The 20,453-nt window shown below is 40.1% G+C and overlaps 1 protein-coding gene across 1 annotated transcript in view; it reads left to right on the top strand.

Moving 5' to 3' along the window:
• COMMD1 (copper metabolism domain containing 1) overlaps positions 1 to 20,453 on the top strand; it is an 83,589-nt gene that overhangs the window by 6,368 nt on the left and 56,768 nt on the right. The window contains exon 2 of the mRNA XM_051615757.1: positions 20,066 to 20,347. Coding sequence (XP_051471717.1) covers positions 20,066 to 20,347 — 282 coding nt within the window. The remainder of the gene's footprint in view (positions 1 to 20,065; positions 20,348 to 20,453) is intronic.

The following is a 20,453-nucleotide window of genomic DNA, read 5'->3' as shown; positions in this document are numbered from 1 at the left end:
TTATAAATCTGTGTAAGCCAAATTTTATTGTGCTACCTATTCTCCCCCATTCTGGTAGTCATTTTTCAGACCTCATGATTATACCCTCTTTCTTTTTTTAAAAATCTGTTTTTCTTGTTGCTTCTTGTTACCTCTGAGAGATGTGTCAGATAATTGACAAACACAAGTAGTATTTTTCTACTTATTTCAGTGCAGTACTGGAGTAGAGTAACTTCAGATAAATGATAACCTTATATAAATAATCAGTTTGCAGAAACAGGTAGCTCTTTAGCCATCACTGAAATGTGACAGCTGTTCAGCCAATAAAGTGTATTTGATTGCAGAAGACAAATCAGTGCCGCATCTAGAGGAGGTAGCTAGAGGAACTTAGGTAGACAGATGTAGTTCATAGATTTGGAATTTGGTGAGGATGCTGGCACTTACTTTCTGCTTTTATGGAGTCCATTGTTTCTTTAATGATAAAATTCAGATGATGACCTGAAAACCCTGAAATTGATACTGTCAGTTCAGTCATAAAGACTGATTCCTGCAGGACTTGAGACTCTGGTTTTGTCTGTGTTCTTTTTGTTTGGTTTGGGTTTTGAGTTTTTGTTACTTTCTTCAAAAAAACATCTCTTATTCTAGGACTATTGAGATGTCACATTCTGGACATAATGTTAATTCAGGCTCCAGAGAGCACAGTTGATTAAAAATATTGGATACTTATAAATTGTTTTAACATATGCATGTAGCTTAGAAGGATGGAAATATGTTGGGGAGAGGATATCACATTCCTCATGTGCTGCTTTAAGAACCAAAACTGGTAAGAACTCTGGTCTTCAAGGTCACACCTTCCAATGTAAATTAGAATCTCGCTGTTATTAGGTATGTCTCATGGTCTTCATGGCCACCACTCTTCTCCTCTTACAATGCAATTTCTGGGAAATAACTGAAGTTTATACAGTTCAACACTTCAAAGTTGAAGTTTTGAGCTAAGCAATGATCAGACTGCTTTGTAGATACACTACTTCATGTCAAGTATGCATGAATGTTGGGGTGCCTTAAAGGAAGCAACACTGAAGCCCTCTGTTTACTTTCAGGATTTCTGTTCCAGAGCATCCTAAAAAATCCCTTGGCTTTCTGGTAATTTTGAGGCCCTTCTCTTTCACACCTCCCAATGTGGGGAGGAAAGGTTATTAGAATTGTGCTTTGGAAGTAGGGGGGCTTAAACTTAACTTTCCTTCCATTTAAAAATCCATTGTCCTAGCTGTTGTTTATGGTACTGCCTTTTCCATTCTCACAGCTAGCCTACAAATCTCTGCCTCTTGCCTAATCTGACTTGTCTGAAGCCGTCACATAGAGATATGATGTGAGCTGCTTCCTTTTGTTTGAACAGTGGGGCAGGGGGAGGGTGGGGGGAAAGTAGTCTTGTCCCTACAGGTTTCTTAACTAAATCTTTTAGCAGCTGAGAACTCTTAAGACACACTATGTACGTACTTCATAGAGTTGCCTGAAATATTTTTAATATCTCTGAATTTAAAATGGGGTTTTTTTGTGTTACATCATATTTGCTGATAACTGCAAACTTCAGAAGTGTTGCTCTGTGCTTATAACCTCTTGGTCTTTGGCCACATATCTTCATAGAATCATAGAATGGTTTAAGTTGCAAGGGACTTTAAGATCATCTAGTTCCAACACCCTGGTTGGTCAGGTACACCTCCCACTGGACCAGGTTGCTCAAAACCCCATCCAACCTGGCCTGGAACACTTCCAGGGATGGGGCTTCCACAACTTCCCTGGGCAACCTGTGCCAGTGTCTCACTACCCTCACACTAAAGAATTTCCTCCTAATGTCTAACCTAAATCTCTCCTCCTCTGGTTTTAATCCATTAGCCCCTCGTCCTATCACTGCACACCCTTGTAAAAAGCCCCTCCCCAGCTTTCCTGTAGTCCCTTCTGGCACTGGAAGGCCACTGTGAGGTCTCTCCTGAGCCTTCTCTTCTTCAGGCTCAACAGCTCCAACTCTCTCATCCTGTCATCATAGGAGAAGTTCTCCAGCCATCTGGTCATCTTCATGTCTTTCTTCTGGACTTTCTCCCAGAGCTCAGTGACCCTCTTATGTTGGGAGCTCCAGAGCTGGACACGGTACTCCAGGTGGAGTCTCACGAGAGCAGAGTAGAGGGGGAGAATCACCTCCCTTGACCTGCTGGCCATCCTTCATTTGATGCAACCCAGGACACTGTTGACTTTCTGGGCTGCAAGGGCACCTTGTTGGCTCATGTTGAGCTTCTCATCCACCACCACCCCAAGTCCTTCTCCTCTGGACTGTTTTCGATCCATTCACCTCCCAGCCTGTATTTGTGCATGGGATTGCCCAGACCCAGTTGCAGAATCTTGGATGCTGGTGTTTCCTTAGTACTTGAAGGAGGAAGTTCCACTTGAAGATCTGTGTTGTCCCTTCCTTGTCAATTGTCATGTGAATTTCTAAAACAGATTTGTTCCAGTCTTGATATTTAATTAATTGAGAAAAATCTGCATTATTAAAATGGTAACAGGAATGTTTGTGTTATCTTTTTGTTGTTTGATTTTTATTATTGTTCCCTTCCTCCTGCTGGAGGAAGAAGGGGAGCAAACACAGTAGCAACAGAAAGTGAGAGTACTTATTGATGCAGCCATTACCCTTGTGTGCAGTGATCTGCATCTGAAGTTCAGAAGAAGATGGGTAACTTTTATATCTCCATTGATATAATACCTAGTCACACCAAATACATTCTTTTGGGAGGTGACCGTACTGTACTGTTTACTTTCAAATACCTCATATAGAAGCTCAGGTCCTTTGTAGGGTCAGTGTGGAAAAGATTAGATGTCTTACAGTATCTTCTTCCCTATACTTTATAGGGAATGCAAGCACCTAAATCGGATGGGGTGAGTAATGCCTCATTTCTGTCTCTTGAGGATTTTTTTTCTTTGACACCCATATTGATGGTTAGAAACAGAGAGGTGCATTGCCCATGTGACTTTCAATTGCTGTAGTACTTCATGTCCTTTAAGTAGTAATCAGATCTGTACCATAAATCAACCGCTTGCTTGTATTAGAGTGGAATATTAATAAGGTGAAGGAATTTCCTGTACCCTCCTGCATTCCACCTGTGGAAAGTGTGGAGATGAATAAGGGCCATAAAAGAGTATCTTTGCTGTATTTACTGCAGCAATAAACATGTAACTGTTTCTTTTTCCCTGGTTTATTATGTATAGAGTAGTCCTGGGTTTGTGTTTATTTAAGATACCCTGATGCTGTACTTCTTAGAGCTGTTTATTTTCCTGCCCATAGATCTGCTTAATGTGTGTTAATCGTCAGCCCTCTTTCTAAAATGCTGAACTTATTTCATAGAGAAATCATTTTACCTTACTATGTTTGCCTCTAGTGAAATTTACTTCTTTAAAAAAAAAAAAAAATCTTATTTCATGTGTGGAATATCTGGGAAGGTAGAACAGAGCCCTAGGAAGGCTAGTCTTGGAGTACTGTACCCTTTTAGTGTTCTGTTGTCAGTTTTTTTTAACTCCTCCTTTCATACTTCTCAGCTTCCTAACCCATAAGACTTCAGAACATTGAGAAACTGGGATGATCAGCTTTTGCAATTTCTCACCCCCAGCTTTTTTTTTTTCTTTATTTGTTTTCAAGGACTTCTTAATCCTGATTAAAATACTATATTTGTCTCCTCCTTACGTAAGTTTAATTTACTGTATTAATTCCTCTGGTAATACAAGTTACATTATAGCTTGAGTAATTCCATCCTTTTCCTTTTGGTGGCAGTAGGCTATTGGAGTTACTGAACATGAAGATTTGTTGATGTGTTGGAAGTGTCCTGGTTCACTCCTCTGCTGCAGAACAAACTGTATGTTGGCTAAATAAAAATCTTGTCTTGAGGAATCTAAATATTTTATTACATTTGATTTATAAGTATTTATTTTCACAAGCACTGAGGGTGTTACCATCTGTAGTAAATATGTTGGTATGTCATTGGTAAAATACTCAACATACTCTACGTAAGTAATTTGTGAGAACCAAGAGCTTGATATCCAACATATAAGATACACCCAAACTGTATTCAGTAGCCCTCTCTCATTGGTTGTTTTCTGCCAGATTTTTTACTGACTGTCGTATTTCATTTCAGTCGTTCAGCCAGGAGGCTGATGATACTGTTGTTATTTGGCTCTGCTGTGCCACTGGCATGGACAGTGCATCTAAATCCCATCTTGCAGCTGTTTCTGTACTGTGAAACATCCAGCTGTTTTTAGTGATTACTTTTCTTCATGCCTTTGGAGAGTATCTCTTGAATAAGAAACCTTTTGATCAAAATCTGATCTTATGCGGGGCAAAACGCGGTGCAACTAGTGGATAAAATGACTTGGTGCATAAAATGCTCTGGAGAAGCACCAGCAAACTGTGGGTGATTTGGAGGGTGATAAGTGCCATTACCATGTGTTATCCTTAAAGACTGACACTCTCACTAGGGACCACAGTCCTTTCCCTGTGAAGTTACTATTGTTACCTAGACAGGAGATCTTAAAGCATTACTGCCCCTGCTTGAGAAGGAAGTGACTTGCTCTTAATAAATCAGATCTGCCCTTAGATGAAAAGTAAGAGCAGAAAAAGTAGGGTCCCCTCTGTTGTGGAGTATAAAGGCCTTTGCATCTTCTTCAGCAGGATTTCTGCTGGCAGCCACTGGTGGGAAATAAATGACTTGCATTTTCTAATAAGGGAAGAGAATTGTCATTCTTTGATCTCCCCTGGATACTTCATGATTCCTCAAGTATGTGGGCGAGTCATAAACTCTTGAGCAGTTTGCAGCTGTCCAAGCTTCTGCAAGGCTGAGAGGCAGAACAGCCTCAGTCTGATACCAAGGTAAAAGAATTTTGCAAGAGCTAATAGGAGAGATGCTTGCTTTCTGCCATTTAGACTTGCAGTTTTGCCTGCGTCTACTTACTAAAAAGGTCACTCAGAGAGCACGCTGATTCTTCCCAATTCAGGTAAAATGAAGCAAGTTGCTGGTAAAGCAGTATCAATGAGTACCGTGTCTATGTGGGGCGCATTCTACCCAAATATGTGTCCTACCTTTTAGCCCAGTGACTGTGCTTGTTATGAATACTTCTATTTGTTATTTTGCTGGGCAAAAACATACTAACAATAACTTTGCACAGAATTTTGGGAGGGAGGGAATGTCTACAGTGTTATAATTGGACATAGATGAGAAAATTATTATTATCTAAACTGATGTTTGCCTGGAACAACTAAATAACAATCCTAGCCTTTTTTTAATTTAGCAAAACATTCCTATTATATGGCTCGTTAGTCTTAACAGAGCTCAGTTGCCACCTCTGCAGTGTCTAGTGTTGCAGCATACATTTTCTCTTCTCAGAATACAAACCTACAGTTACTGCTTCTTTTTTTTGCCCTATTTCAGCATCATTTTAGAAAATTGAATGCTTACTTGAATTGCCACCTGTTGTATTGCGGTGCTGAAAATGCTCATGAATACTGCCCCAAAGCATTCATAACAGTGCTTCCAATAGGAGTTATTTTAGATTTTAGGTATGTGTATGCACAGTCAGCTTAAATAAGCACTGGTGCAGCTGGCAGTTGTAGAAATAACATAAAGCAGAGGGGAAGAATTCTTCAAAGGAATCAACTGGAGAGGAAGGTTGGCTGCAGGATGTTACCTGGTTGAAGAACATTGACAGGAGCAGTAAGATCAGTGCTTCACTGCCTGGAGCAGCAATTTATTTCTTGTGTGTGTCAGCTAGAAGGAACAATGTACCTGCTTCATTCTGGGTTTTTTAATACTCTTTTTTTTTTTTTCTTTTTCAATCCAGTCGCAAAACTTCGCATTTGTGTTGTTAAAGCCTTTCATATCTGCAATACTGTTTTGATTGCTCTTGTAATTATTGAAGAGGTGTGTGGAAGTGGTGTTATTGCTGGTAGCTGTGGGATGTAGAGGTGATGGTATTCTGCGCTGTGAGCAGTTCCTGTACTAATTGGGCTGCTGTTTAAACAATGGGGTACAAGCAGGGAATTCTCAAGTCCACATTACAAACCTCATAGTCTTCCTACTGCTGTGCAACTACAAGTTAAAATCCTGAAGGCAAGCAGAAACAGGAAGGATCCCACCATTATAATGTCATTCATTTAATTAGTAGCATTTTTTATAACTCAAGCGTGAGACAGAGGTGAAAGGTCATTACGTAACGAGGCAAATCCAAAACTCATTCATTTGAGATTATCAACATGCAGTGAAAATGGTTTACCTTACGTTTAATGGTTTATTTGACCTTTTCCTTTTGTGTCATATTAGTTTTTATATTCTTATCTATGGAAAAATGGTAAATTAAAATAAATTGGCAGACCTGCGTCATTGATCTCTAATAGGTGTGGTAAGCACTGTATTGCCCAAATGAGAAGCAAGTCTCTCTCTCTTTCTCTGTTTTTCCTCAATTACAGTGTTGATTATATCTCTGCAGGTAGAGATCTTGTTGTATTGTCCCAGCTGTGGAGGTGGGGGCTGCCCTGTCTGTCATGTTTAGAGCAGGCAGGTCAGTGCCAGCTCTTCATGTTTATAATGACTCTGCGTTAAGTATTAGTTTTATAATGCCCTACTGAAAATCTGCTAATTGTGAGTTAATAGACTTCCAGAACAGCATGCTGCTGAGAAAGTTGAATTCTTTGGCAGATGTGATGCTTTGTATCCTGTTGACTTTCCTTTTCCCATCCAATTGTATGGTTCAGTTTGTTGCATTTGTGGAACTTTTGCCAGTAAGTAGTATTTTCATCATTAATAACACCAGCAAGCTTTGAATGCACTCTTTCTTTTTTTTATTTCTCAGAAGAACAACTCCACAACAGATATGATTAACATAAGTGACATATATATGTGCGTGATTAACATATTTTGTGTGTACATACATATGCCGGTGTATGCACGCACACATGCACAGAAAGGCAAGTATTTTGATTATTCTGAAATTCATTGGTCCAGTCTGATCCCAGCAGTGTTTCTCTTGACCCTAACAAGAGGCTGTTCTGATTGAAGACTGGAGAGTTGGATCTTGCCTTGGAAGTTCATTACCACAAATTAAATGCTTCTACTATACTTAATTAGTATTCATCAAACACATACTGCATGGAGTATATTTGAAAAGGGAAGAAGACTCCCTTAGGCTTCACTTGTAGTTTCATGCCTTTATTTCAGTAACACTGCTGCTCCATTGACTATTCCCTGAAGTGTGGGGGAGAAGCTGAAGACAGTAATGAAGTTCACTGCCATCATCTCAACACTGGTGATTTTCTAGACTAGTATGAGTTGTCTTTCCTCTTTAAATGTGGCTTATGAAAAAGGGAGAACTTGAGTTGTCTCTTCTTCAATTTAATGCATAAAGAAGGACTAAAAGGAAAGGCAAGGCTGTACACTGAAATTATATATTCTTTATTGTGTGGTACTTTTAAAATTGCATCTGTTCAACTGGCTGGGGGACTGCTTGAAAGAGTCCAGCGCAGAGCCACAAAGATGATGAAGGGAGTGGAACATCTCCCTGATGAGGAAAGGCTGAGGGAGCTGGGTCTCCTTAGCTTGGAGAAGAGGAGACTGAGGGGTGACCTCATCCATGTTTACAAATATGTAAAGGGTGAGTGTCAGGACGATGGAGCCAGGCTTTTTTTAGTGATGTCCAGTGATAGGACAAGGGCCAATGGGTGCAAACCGGAGCATAGGAGGTTCCACGTAAAGATCAGAAAAATCTTTCCTGTGAGAGTGACAGAGCACTGGAACAGGCTGCCCAGAGAGGTTGTGGAGTCTCCTTCACTGGAGACATTCAAAACCTGCCTGGACACGTTCCTGTGTGATGTGCTCTGGGTGATCCTGCTCTGGCAGGGGGGTTGGACTGGATGATCTTTCGAGGTCCCTCCCAACCCCTAGGATTCTGTGATTCTGTGGTGTGAAGGAAGATCAGTGATTGCTTGCTTCAAGGAAATACTGATGCTGGCAACAGAGTACAGTCTTATTCCGGCCTTGCCCGTCTCATATGAGGCTGCCACACAGCTGAGCAGATAATAGACTTATTTCTTTCTTCAAATATACATATATTTATTTAATTGCAAACAAAGATTAATCCTATTAGGAAAAAAAGACTGGTTAATGGATCCTTTACACTGGGGTGAGCATCACCTCCTCTACTAATAGATACATCCTCATTTCACAGAAAGTTCAGAGCAAGAGGAGAGCAACAGAAGGAGCTCTTGATGCACTGAATAACCACCACCCTATCAAAGATGCAGAGCTGTGATATTCACTTGAGCCACTGAAGTTCACAGCTAGTATATGAAATGTGGATAACACAAGTCAACCTTTTTACAAGGTGAACATCTGAAATTTTCCATTCCTGGTAACTTAGCAGCTACAGTCTTGGTATGATGTACGTTAGTTTTTCTATGGTACTAATTTGTAGTAACTGGATGGACTATATCCAACAACTTGTTAAAAAAAAAAAAAGGTGGATAATATAAAAAACTTAAAATGGTCAAAGTGCTGTGTGGCTATAAGTATTTCATTTTGCAGCTTCTACTCTCTGGATTCCTTTCAGTCTGGTGACCAAGTATGATGGAATCTTAAACTCTTCAAGATGTTTGGATGACATTTGACATTGGTTCTTGCAACAGTTTATTTAATAAACAGGTGCTACAATTGCTACATGAAATCTTCTGTTCATTGCTGGTTTAGTCATTGAGGCCAGTGGGACAGAAGTTGTTAGGTAAGAACTTCTGGCAACTTGCTTTGCAGTCAGAATGGCAGGTCTGGTTCCCTGTGAGTCCCTCTGGGTAGGAAGGGTTGGCAGCAACTTACTAAGAGGCCTCCAAGTTCTTCCCTAGAGTATCACTGGATGAACTGAGTGACTTTCTTTAAAGGCAGAGCCTAAAATAGCCCCTTTTTAAAATTTGCTCATCATTATGAATATATGTTTGTACACAGTAATGTAAATTTTTTTTAAAGGGATTTAGTATATGGAATAAGTCAGAACTGACTGGTAAATGGGAAGCCTCCACTGTGAAGGATCAGGAGTTCATTATTGGGAAAACCAAACTGGTTTCTTATTTTGAGGCATTTTTGTTATGTATTCTGAACATCTGAAGCTAAAGTACAGTATGTTTTCTGTTGTACCCAGTAGTCTTACAAATGATACAAGGAAACCAAATAATTCTGTACTTGTTTTAGCCACCCGGTGATTTAAAATTGGAATGTTTGAACAAAGCAAGCAGGATTTACCTTTCACATTGTTTACAATGCGCTAGCACCTGTTTATAGCTGATAGTCCAAGATCTAATTCAGAGTACTCGGTCTCTTACAAAGTTGGTAGGTGTATATTTTTATAGCAAGCCTGTAACTCCCTCCTTCTCAGCTTCCCATGGAGTTTGATACCTGTTCTCCTTGAGGACTGTGTGTTTCACTTCTAAAGGTAACATTGATCTTGGTACATGTTTTTTTTTCTCCCTCTAGTTCTCTAGCATCTTCTACATTTACCTCTTATATGATTCCACATACATAAAAATAGACTACAACAGAATCTCACTGAAAGAGACATAAAATATACAGTCAAGAGCGAGTGTGAAATAATATTCAACTTGTCTAAACAGTTTTTAGACTGAAATTAATTATTTTTAAAATATTTCCTGTAATTATCTCATTTTGCATAAGCAAATATTTATGAAATAATAATGGTTTTTGTATCTCTCTCCTCTAACAATAAAAAGTGGCAATACAAATATAGTTGAATTAAATTCTGTGTTTTTTCCAAATAAGGTTAGATTTTTTTTCTGGGTGAGATGTTTCAGGATCTCTGCCAGAAGATTCCTACGTCAGCTTAGTGGGTAGTTTTTTCTTTCTTTTTGGTCTCTACAAACCCTGATGCCAGGATCATGAAACATGTTTTGAAGATATATGCAGACACTGAAGTGGTATCTGTGTAAAAGGCAAGTGATCAACAGACATTTTTACTCCTTGTCTAACATTTACACATGGCTTTGTTGTCTCTTTTCAGGTTGTTGCATCAGATGTGCTGTTCTACTCCTTCTGCCATTTCTGGTTCAATAATAGTTTATATTCTAACAAACTGTTTGTCTTAAGTATCCTTTATTTTTACAGGGTCAAATATGGTACAAATATTCTATACATTTGAATTAGTTGTGATTTCCATTTCCCATTACACTCAGTTTTTGAGAACAAAAGACACATAACTCCCTTTTTCTGCAGAAGCAATGGCGTGTTTAGGCAGTGTGCTGTTTTAGTAGTTGTTCAAGTATTCGTATGGTGCTCACGTGTATGTTTACAAAATACATATGTAGAGATAAGAGGAGAGGTCAAAAATAAGTGTCCTTCTAACACCATTCAGTGACACAGTTTTTATACATCACCTAGGATGAAGATGATAAGCTGTGGTTCTGAGGCTGGCTGGGGTCTTGTAGTATGGCCCACAGTTTGTTTTCCATTGTTCTGGGAGAGATGCATGGGTTACTTGGGCTGCACTTTACTGATGTGTCCTCAGGAGTCTAGAGGCTGTTATCCTGCTTCAGACCTCTTGAGACCTCTTAGATGGTCCTCTCATGAGGACTCTAAGGAGACCAGAGGCACATGATGCCTCTTTGTATGTGACAAGTACCTGTGTGTGTGCCTCTATTATGTGTCCATTGTGTAATCTCCTGCATGACCAAAATAAAGGGATTTGGCTCTGGCTTGTTGCTTGGCAGGGAGAGTGCTTTTGTTCAAGGGATTCTTTTTATGACATGTCAGTTTATGACAAGTGAGGAAATCTATGACTGTAAGAGAAGTGTAAGAGAAATTTTCCATTTGTGTGGACAAATGGTAGGGAGTTTATTAAATAGCAATAGCCCCCAGTTTGCCCCCCAAAATTAATTGAATTATTTTTGATGGCATGGGCTGCAGAGTCTTGGAGTGTTTGAGTGCTGAATTTTGTAGCTGTTAAGGTCTCTGATGGTGAAATCTAAAGCTCGATTTTGTTTGGCAGCAAGCAGGTCTCACTGGTGGTGTGTGTCTGCAAGCTCTGCAAACTACTGTTGTGCATGTGCAGCTCTCGAGAGTAATGCACGTTGTATGTGGAGGCACAGTGGTGAGGAGTTGTTCCTATAAGCTCACTGGAAATCCTGATTACTTGGCCAGCTCTCCCAATAGATGACATTGTCAGGAGCCTAGTCTGATAGAAATAAAGAACCCCCTCTGGGGTAATTAAGGCTGTCATTAGTACTTAATGTGATTCTATTGGAGAATACTTTCAGGTTGATGTTTTGGCTGTTGTATTAAGTCTTTAGCGTTTTTGGTTTTTTCCTAAGAATATTTATTACATTTAGCTCTAAGAGCATTTTTTATAGAGCGTATGGTACTTAAATCTGGTAAAGTAAGGGGTGGTTTCTTCTGAGCTCCCTGGCTTGGGCTTTGCTCCCCATTGAGTGTTGTTTCTCAGCACCAGGGTGAGTGTGAGGACCTTCACAGAGCAGTTGTGATTCCTACAGTGAAGTGTTTGACCTGTTTGTTCCTTTCTCCTGGTAAAGACTCAGCTATTGACAGCCACCATGGCTGCTAATAGTTTGGGGAACGTCTTTCTTATTGCACTGAGCTGACAGGAGGTAAAACCATTTTGTCTGTACTGAAAGGAAGACCTGCTGGCTGGTATCCTGCAACTGGAAGTCTACCTTTTGCCTGTCAAACCTGTCAGTGTGTAATGTGAGATGTCAAAATAGGTGATGAATGACCAGATGGTAAAGTACTCTCGCTTGCTTCCCTTGAAACTATGTAGTCTGTGGACTTGTCTCCTTCACTTACTGATCTCTGCTGCTGTGAAAGGTGTCTGCAAGCTTATGCGCTAAGGCAGTGATGCACTGTGGTGTGAGCCTGATTTAGGAGAGCAGAAACCCTTCTGCTTCCAGGTAGGAAAATGTAACTCCAGCTAATGCCCAGAATAGTACAGGTAATATACAGTAGTGCTGTGAAAGGAAGGAAAGCAGAGCCTGGAGTCAGAATTTGGCTCCAAATCAGAGTATATGCCAAGATGTCGTGCAGGTGAGGGGTGTATTGCTATAAAGGAAGCTTATGTCCAAATGTAAATGAAGGCAGAAGTTAGCCGAGTTAATTATTAACTTTTAATATGCAAACAATCAAGATACACTGAGTAAAAGTGAAGATTAATTTATGATGCTATTTCCATTTTCTGTGCTTGGTTCATAATAAAGCAAGTTTGGATTTGCCTGACAGGACACTGCCTGCAGAGTGCTACAATAAGCTCTGATAATGTCTGCACTTAAGGAAGGGCTACAATTTTTTTTTTTTTTCCATGGACCTTCAAAATATGAGCTGCTCCAACTGCTATTTTTAACTCTTCTGAGTGAAACGAGATTAAACATGAAGCGGCAGTCTGTGGCAGCAAATAATTTTCCCAGAATGATTGTAGAAGCATGATAAACACAGTTCTCTTATTTTATTGTAAGAGAACAGAAGAGCAGAAAAAAAGGCTGACCACGTGGTCTCTTAAGGGAACAACAGGTCATGTCACCAGTTCCAGGACGGTCACTGTGTTTGTCCGTCTCTTCCTGCTTTTACTCCCTGCCTTGAGTTCTTTTGTTATTTACCATCTGGTATTTATTCTATCCTATCTGGATTTCTCTCTGCCTTTTATTTTCCTCTCTGTCTTTAGCAATACTGCATTAAATGGCTTCCATCTGTTGAGAGTTCTTATTTTTGAACCCAGCTCCTTCAGAGGGACTGAGGAAGAAACCATTTTAGACTGAGTAACATAGCCTGCAAAGGTTTATACATTCTCCAAGGAAGCAACTTGCTTATTCTGAAGCATAGTTCAGGGAGCACATGTATGTATGTTTGTTTTGAAAAAAGGCTGAACCTGTCAAACTTGTCTATAATATGGCTGCAAGTTTAAAAACTACTGGAAATGTGACATTTCTTTGCTTCCATCCCAAGTGCTTTCTAAACTGTAGCAAACAATTTGTCTCAAGCAGGGAGAAAACTTGATAGCAAAGCCTGGGAGTTTTTTTTTGCTGTAATTCAGTGGAGTACAGGCCAGAATGGACAATTTATATTTTTAATATATTTATATTTGTAATTCTCCTGTTTGACCCCTGTAGTTGCAAATGCATCTGCTATTAATAGAACATTTCCTGGTTTTTTTGGTTCCCTGTTTCATCTCTCTCTAGCCTGTCCAATTCCTATCTGTGCTCTCTGAGAAGTGCTCTCCATTGCCTTTTTTCTCGCACATCTCTTCCTCTTTCTATTTTAAATAGTTGAAGTAGTTTGGAAACTGTTATTCAGGAAGGGGGTGGCACTTCCTTTTTTATGTTTACTGCTTAAAATCCAAGCTTCTAGTATCTGTTTGTAGGCTGAGTATGCAGGCATCATTTGGAGATCTAGCTATGGCTAACATTATTAGTGGGTTGTCTTTATTTATTCTTGTTCTGTAAGTGGTATAAAGCCTAGACAGGGTCTTTAAGTAGGTCCAGACAGAGTAATCCCAATGATTCTCAGTTTTCCTTTAGCTAAAGATGTTTTTTAGGATGAGGCTGGAGTGGGGGAGCTCAGCACAAGCAGGTTTGCAGGTAGTAAGATCTGACCACAGGAGTGTGGCTCAGGTTGTGGTTCATCTGGTGACTGCCTATTTTATTTAAACTTTCATCCTCCTTGTCATCCTCATTTGTCATCAAATCAGTCTTCATACCACAGAAAAATGACACCTGCAAATAAATTTAGGAAGTGGTGTTTTATGGAATTATGTGTTCAGACTGGTCATTTGTAGCTGACACATAACACTAATGGCAGAGGCAGGCTGGAGAAAAAAATATTATGGTCACTTCAGATGCTTTAAAAAACTAATGCCAAGATCTCTTTTGCATTAAATTGTAACCTAGGCCAAAAATAGCTGTATATCTACTCCCCTGTTATTATTGAACTTCATGTTCAGATGAAAAAGTAATTTTAGCAGAGAACATTGCGTTTAGTGAGCTTGTATGCAGAAAAATAAGATGGGGGTTTTGGGGTGTTTCTGCTTGGTGGGAGCCTTGGGGGAGAAAACGCAGGAGTCTATCAAGAAGTATGGAAGAGACCCATTGAGAAGCGTTTTGTCTTCCATGTGTGCATCTGGAATCAACCTTAATGAAATTAGAAATGTAGGAAGGATGTAATTTTGTCTGAAACTTCATAATGCACACGCATTTTCCCTATCTGCAGTAGCAGTTACGTAATTTTTTTTGTGGCTGTGTGTTGCAAGTCCTCCTGTTCAGAACAACTCAATTCTGAATTGGAATTCAGAATTGATGGAATGGAATTCAGAATTCAGAATAACTCAAAAATATTTGCAAGTCTGCTGAATGTCCACTGACCTGAATAAAATAAATTTGTGTAATCTCCCATGGATTAGGTGAAAACTTAAAGATTGAAGTCTTTCTGCTTTGATGTAGAAATACTAAATGTATTGTTAAGATCACTTGTGATTTCTGACTTGGAAATTTAGGGGAGGGTGTAGAGGACTTTAGCTTTGGGGATTTTCCGAAAGATCGATCACCGTTTGCAAGTGCAAACAAGCAGGCTGTTAGATCTAATTTTATCTTAATTCAAATTCTCAGGAGAGCTCTTGGACTCTAATAAACAGTGTTTGTGGAGCACAACCTACAAACTAGATGAAAACCTCCACTATGTCCAGAAACGTGGGAAAGTCTACTGGACGCATATCCAGGGGACATCTATGGAAACAGCTCATTTATTACAGAACTGGATATCTCAGCAACCCTTGGGAGAGAGTCTGGTTAGTACATACTTACAAAGGAGGACCCAGAAACCACAGGGTTGCAGAGATGTTCTCATATTCCTCCTGTCTGAAGCTACTATTTGCAGAGGAACACGCTGAGCTAACTTTGACAAATAGCTTACTGTCACTAGGACTCGTGTGTGCCCAAAGATGATGAGAGCTGCTTCTGCTCCCCTTCTGCTTTCCCAGAGTTGGCTTTCTTTTTAGATGAGGAGAAAGAAGCTACACACTCCAAAGCTGCATGCAGCAGGAATTCCCTATTTGCCCCAAATCCCTAAGTGAAAGAAACACATAGTATCCTGATGCTAACAGGAATTGGCTTTGTGTGATCTAAGTGTTTTGGCTGAGCAGGGTTCCTTGGCACATTCCTCCTGTCTGCAGCTGTCCCCCCTCTCTGTGCATGTGCTCCAAGGGTCTTAAATACAAGGGTAGCCTCTTACCCCCACCTACCAAAAACCTGAGGAGGTGAGTTCATTAATATGGTACATGACACTGAATTATTTGCTTCTCTGAGCTTGTGTTTTCTTTGTGCTTCAGGCTGGCAGCAGCCTGCAATTTCGAGGGTCAGCTGGAGAAAATGCCTACACATGCTGGCATGGCCAGCTCCTGGAGCTCTTCCATAATGGTTGACAAGTAATGCTTTATTTCTGGAAATGCAGTGTGTTCTGTTTTCCCAGTGGGTTTTACCAATTGTTGTTTCTTACTAGTATTGCATGCTTCTTCGGCTTTATTTCTCAGAAGAGATAATGAATTTAAGTCTGTTTTCCTGTTCTGTGTACCAAGGCACATGTCTAATGGATCTAATTAAGCCCATGCAAAACTCTCCAGATTATCAAATATTGTTCCATTAAGGAAATAGTATTTCAAGTCATATTTTTATTGGCTGAATTATATTTTAAGACATAGTGAACGGTTGTTGAAGGTGCATACAAGAAGTCAGTATGACCAAATCTGTTTCTTGTCATTTAAAAGCAGCTGCCCAGCCTCTGGAAAGAAAGGTGTAGACTGTTGCTGAGGATGGGATTTCTGTTTGTATTATGGTGTGCTTTCTATAAGCTGTACTTCCTAGAGGAAAAAAGGAAAAAAGCATGTTTTAACAAATCTCAAAATACAACCCTTTTCTCGGCTTGATTTTATAACCTCTAAATATTTAGAATCTGTAAGTATTTTCAGTGATTCAGCTGTAGGAACTGATGGACAAAATAGGTTTCAACACCTCTAAGTCCTGAGTAGTTTCCAGCAATGATGCTAAAATGTGCCTGTGTTGTTTATTCTGGTAGTGAAACCATCTGCATCACTGCTGTGGGAACTGGACAACAGCTGGTCATTGTCCTGGTGTTGGTAAATGCTCATGCAAAGCTCCTAAGGTTTAAAAGCATGAGAGGGAGACCTATAATCAGATATATTTCATTTGTCCTTAGTTACGACCACAGAAGAACCCCATATCTTTTAACTTTAAGTTAATCTTTAGGAATATCAATAAGGTGTGTTCATTGTAATTTGATATTCTGTGTAATGAATGAGCATTGTTGAAAGTAACTGGAAGAATTATTTGTAATGCTGTGCAGAATATTACTGGAAATAATTGGGTTTTTTAAATTAAAACATTTCCTCGAGATTAAAAAAGTCCCAACATTTTCACTGTGGTCATTCATACTAGCAATGGCATAGAGCTACACTTGTTTAAAGAATGAGTTAAGTAATTGTTTGTACAATAAAGGAGGAAGATCAGCAAAGACCTAAATTGTTCTTTTGTTCTTTGTAACTTACATCAGGTTTCCTGTCCACAATAAAATGCTTCCAACTTAAGATGAAGAAGAATATGAAAATTATTTGCATTTCTTCTGTGATCTGAAAACCTTCAAAGCTGGCTTGTTTTTTGTTGAGGAATTTCAAAGAAAACTCTGTTGGGGTGCTTATAGTTCATAAACGTACAGAGGTTTTAAATATAGCTTGTGCTGGATCTTAACTAATCATAAGTCTGCTGGTGATCTTTGTCAAAAAGGCAAGTTTAGCTGTGCTGTAAAAGCCCTAGTAATATTGTTTTGTCATCTTTATGCTTAAAACTGCAAGCTTAGCATAAGCTTCCTCTTTCAGATACACTTAGAAGTCAGATTTGTATCATGTCAAGCACAGTAGGGAACTTGTGTGTCTGTTTTTTGTCAGCTTAGCAAAGCACAGCCAGAAATCTTGCTGCATCTTGCAAAAAGAGTTGTGAGGTTAAAAGAAACCCTTAAAATAATTATAAATTAAGTATTTGAAGGTTATAAAATCAAGACAAGAAAAGGGTTACCTGGTTATTTGATCCAGTGAATCTGCATTAGCTTCACATTTAATGAAGATTAGATGTCTCTCCTTGACACCTTTGCTTCATTCAGTGCAGAGGATGCAGTCTATGTTTTTGGTACCTGCACAGGAATAAAACAGAAGGCAATTTTCTGCGCAGCTGAACTGAGAAGGAAGTCGGCATCTCAACTTGATGGTGGTCTTTACAGGCCTTACATAAGATGCTGGAGTCTGGAGTTGTTGATTCACCTTTGTTCCACCCCCTGGTTCACATAAACCAACACAAGAGGTGTATGTAAGTGGAAGGTGGTGTCGTACAAGGGTGCAAATGGATCCACACACACTTGTAGTGATAAGAAAAATATTAAACCAGAAAATATTCCACACTGCTGTTAATAGACAGTCCTCTTCATGTAAGACATGCATGTAGGATAGGACTGTAAGTCTAAATAGCTTTTATTTTGAAAATGAAAAAAAAAAGCTTTTATTCAATTGCAGCATAATTAGGTATTACAGGATAATTTGGTGATTTGATGACCATGACGATTTTGTGATTCTGTAATTGCCTCTTACATTAAATATCTTCCTGATAAAAGCAAACAATTTATATGGATATGGTGAATGCCCTATAGAAAAGACAAAAGTGGTGCACTAAGCATCTCAAATTTTATAATAAATAGCCAGATGCTCTTATTAAGCTGGAAACCTGATAAAACCAAGCAGTTACTTTTGGTGTGGATTACCATTTCTTTTCTCAGTCACTTAACAGATGGCAGCTAATTCAGTGTGAGAGTGAGGGAGGGCAGCACGTCCCTCTTAAAAACAAAACAAAATCTATAAAAGCTTTAGGAGAGTATCTTATGCAGTGGATGATAAAAGGCAGCATAGCAATTGTGACTCGCAGTTGGTTTTCTTGGAGGGGGGCAGTGCTTCTGGTTTGCCACTTTCTTAAAAGAGTGGGGGTAAGGGGGATGTGGTGGTACATCTGCTGAAGGCTGAGCACGTTGCAGTGTGGGCTTCACTCACAGGGTGGTCAGGGTTGGAAGGGACCTCTGAAGGTCATCAAGTTCAACACCCTTGGCTAGAGCAGGATCACCTGCAGTAGATCACACGTGAACACATCTAGATGGTTTTGGAATGTCTTCAGAGGAGACTCCACAGCCTCTCTAGGCAGCCTGTTCCGGTGCTCTGGTACCCTCATATAAGGAAGTTTTTCCTTATGTTTAACTTGAAATTGCCTCTTGTCCTGTCATTGGACATTGCTGAAAAGGGACTGCACCCATCCTCTTGACACTCACCCTTTAGATATTTGCAAGTGTTTATGAGATCCCCCCTCAGTCTCCTCCAGGCTGAACAGCCCCAGCTCTCTCAGCCTTTGCTCACACTCCTTTCAAAGCAGCAAACCTGCTGCTGTTCTCTGTTATTTGTGTGATACATATGAGATCTTTGTTTTGGGCTAGTTCTTGTGGCTTTTGTTTTCACCTGCCATTTTATTTCACACCACTCCTGGTGTGACTAGGATTGTCTACTTTGACATCTGTCTGGTCTAAAGGAAGGTGGCAAAGCCTGCTGGTTGTTCACTGACAGTTTTAGTGAATCTCTGAGGAAATGGGTGGGAGCAGCAGATCCTCAGCAAGCTCGCAGAGCAGTAACCCATTGGTTTTTAGGTAAGTGACACTCTGCTTTGCAAGCAGGCAGTGTGGAGAACACTGTGTGTGTCCAGCCATAAGCCACATGGTGTCACCCCCTTGGCTTTAGGAGCAAGCTTATCACTTGCCTGAACAGAGTACAGCAGTAGGAATGCCATGTCAAGGAAATGTAAATTGAGGCAAATCCCAAGGATTGCAGCATTGGCCACACTTCACCTTGCTGTGCTCCACATAGGCACGTGCTTGGAGGTGGCATGTTCCTTTAGGGTAAGCTGCATCCTTTTTGGGTGAGAATGGAGCAAAAGCATTTGCTTGAAATTATGATGGGAAAACTTAGCCACAGTTTCCTCTCTCCACCTCTCATCTTCCTCTCCCTTCACAGCCATATTTAGCAACCATTTCCAGGCAATGCAAATTTGAGGCTGTAAGATTATCAGCTTTGGAAGAATGTGTAAAAATTTGGTATCTATTTAAAAAGGAGTTTGGGAGGAATAATTTCTGTTGTTGCTCAGGGAAGACCTGACCCTTTAAACTCCCTTGCAAAACAGAAATGTAGTATTTAGCCTGACAGAGTCCGCTGATGCTCTGGAAGAAGCTGCGGTTGCATTCTCAGGGACTGCTCTATGCACATGGACTCTCCCTTGGAAGACCCGTGCTCTGGCAGCTGCAACCAGCATGCTGCTGTGGCCTGTGCTGCAGACTCTGCTTTCTTTACTGGTGCAGCACTTAACAGTTCTGCTTCCTTGACTGTGATGCAGAAGTGTTAGATGAAGCTGTCAACATTGCAACGAGCTGGAACGTTTCCTCACTTGTTTCAAACTTGACTGAGGGCTTGTCAATACATGCCCCAGCTTTCTGACCACCAGAACAGCAAGTATCATGCCAGACTCCTGACCTGGCTCCCAACAGACTATCCCCAGCAGTAACCAGTTGGGTATGCACAGGGCATACTGGGGCCAGGCAGGTAGTGAGAATCCTCCTTATCCCTTCACCAGTACTGCATTCCCACAGGCACTTCCAATTTTGTCATCATTGTCACTGTTCCATTATCCTCCAGCTGTCCTGGGGTAGGAATCTCGGATAAGTAATAGGCACTAGCAAATGGAGTTTTAATGAAAGTTGTCAAGTTATTTCCAAAGCTCAGCTTTGCTTGTGCTTCCCCCTTAAAATTTGGTATTTGTAAAACCCTAAAGATGTGACCTTTTGGTAGACTGTTCAGCTTAGACTGTTAAAGCGCACTTTGAGCAAGCTTTTCCCTTTTTCTCCTCTTATTTTCCCTACAGTCAATTGCTTCCGCAGACATGGATTTGAATCAGCTGGAGGCTTTTCTCACTGCCCAAACCAAAAAACAAGGTGGCATCACATCTGATCAAGCTGCAGTCATTGCAAAATTTTGGAAGAATCACCGAATAAAGATCCATGAGAGCCTGATCAATCAAAGCCGCTGGGATAATGTCTTGAAAAACATGAACTGGCGAGTGGATCTGAAGTCACAGTCAAGACACATCAATCAGATAAACACTCCTGTTGCAATAGTTGAAATGGAATTGGGGAAGAATGGGCAGGTAAGCTTTCTTTTTCAAAATACATAAACCTGATTTAGCTGTATATGTGCTGAGACGTTTTACTCGTTGCTGAATTCATTGCGTTCAAATCAAGTCAGTCCGTGTA

Source organism: Apus apus, chromosome 3, assembly GCF_020740795.1.
Source record: "Apus apus isolate bApuApu2 chromosome 3, bApuApu2.pri.cur, whole genome shotgun sequence".
Taxonomy (NCBI): domain Eukaryota; kingdom Metazoa; phylum Chordata; class Aves; order Apodiformes; family Apodidae; genus Apus; species Apus apus.
This window is presented reverse-complemented; position numbering and strand designations above follow the sequence as displayed.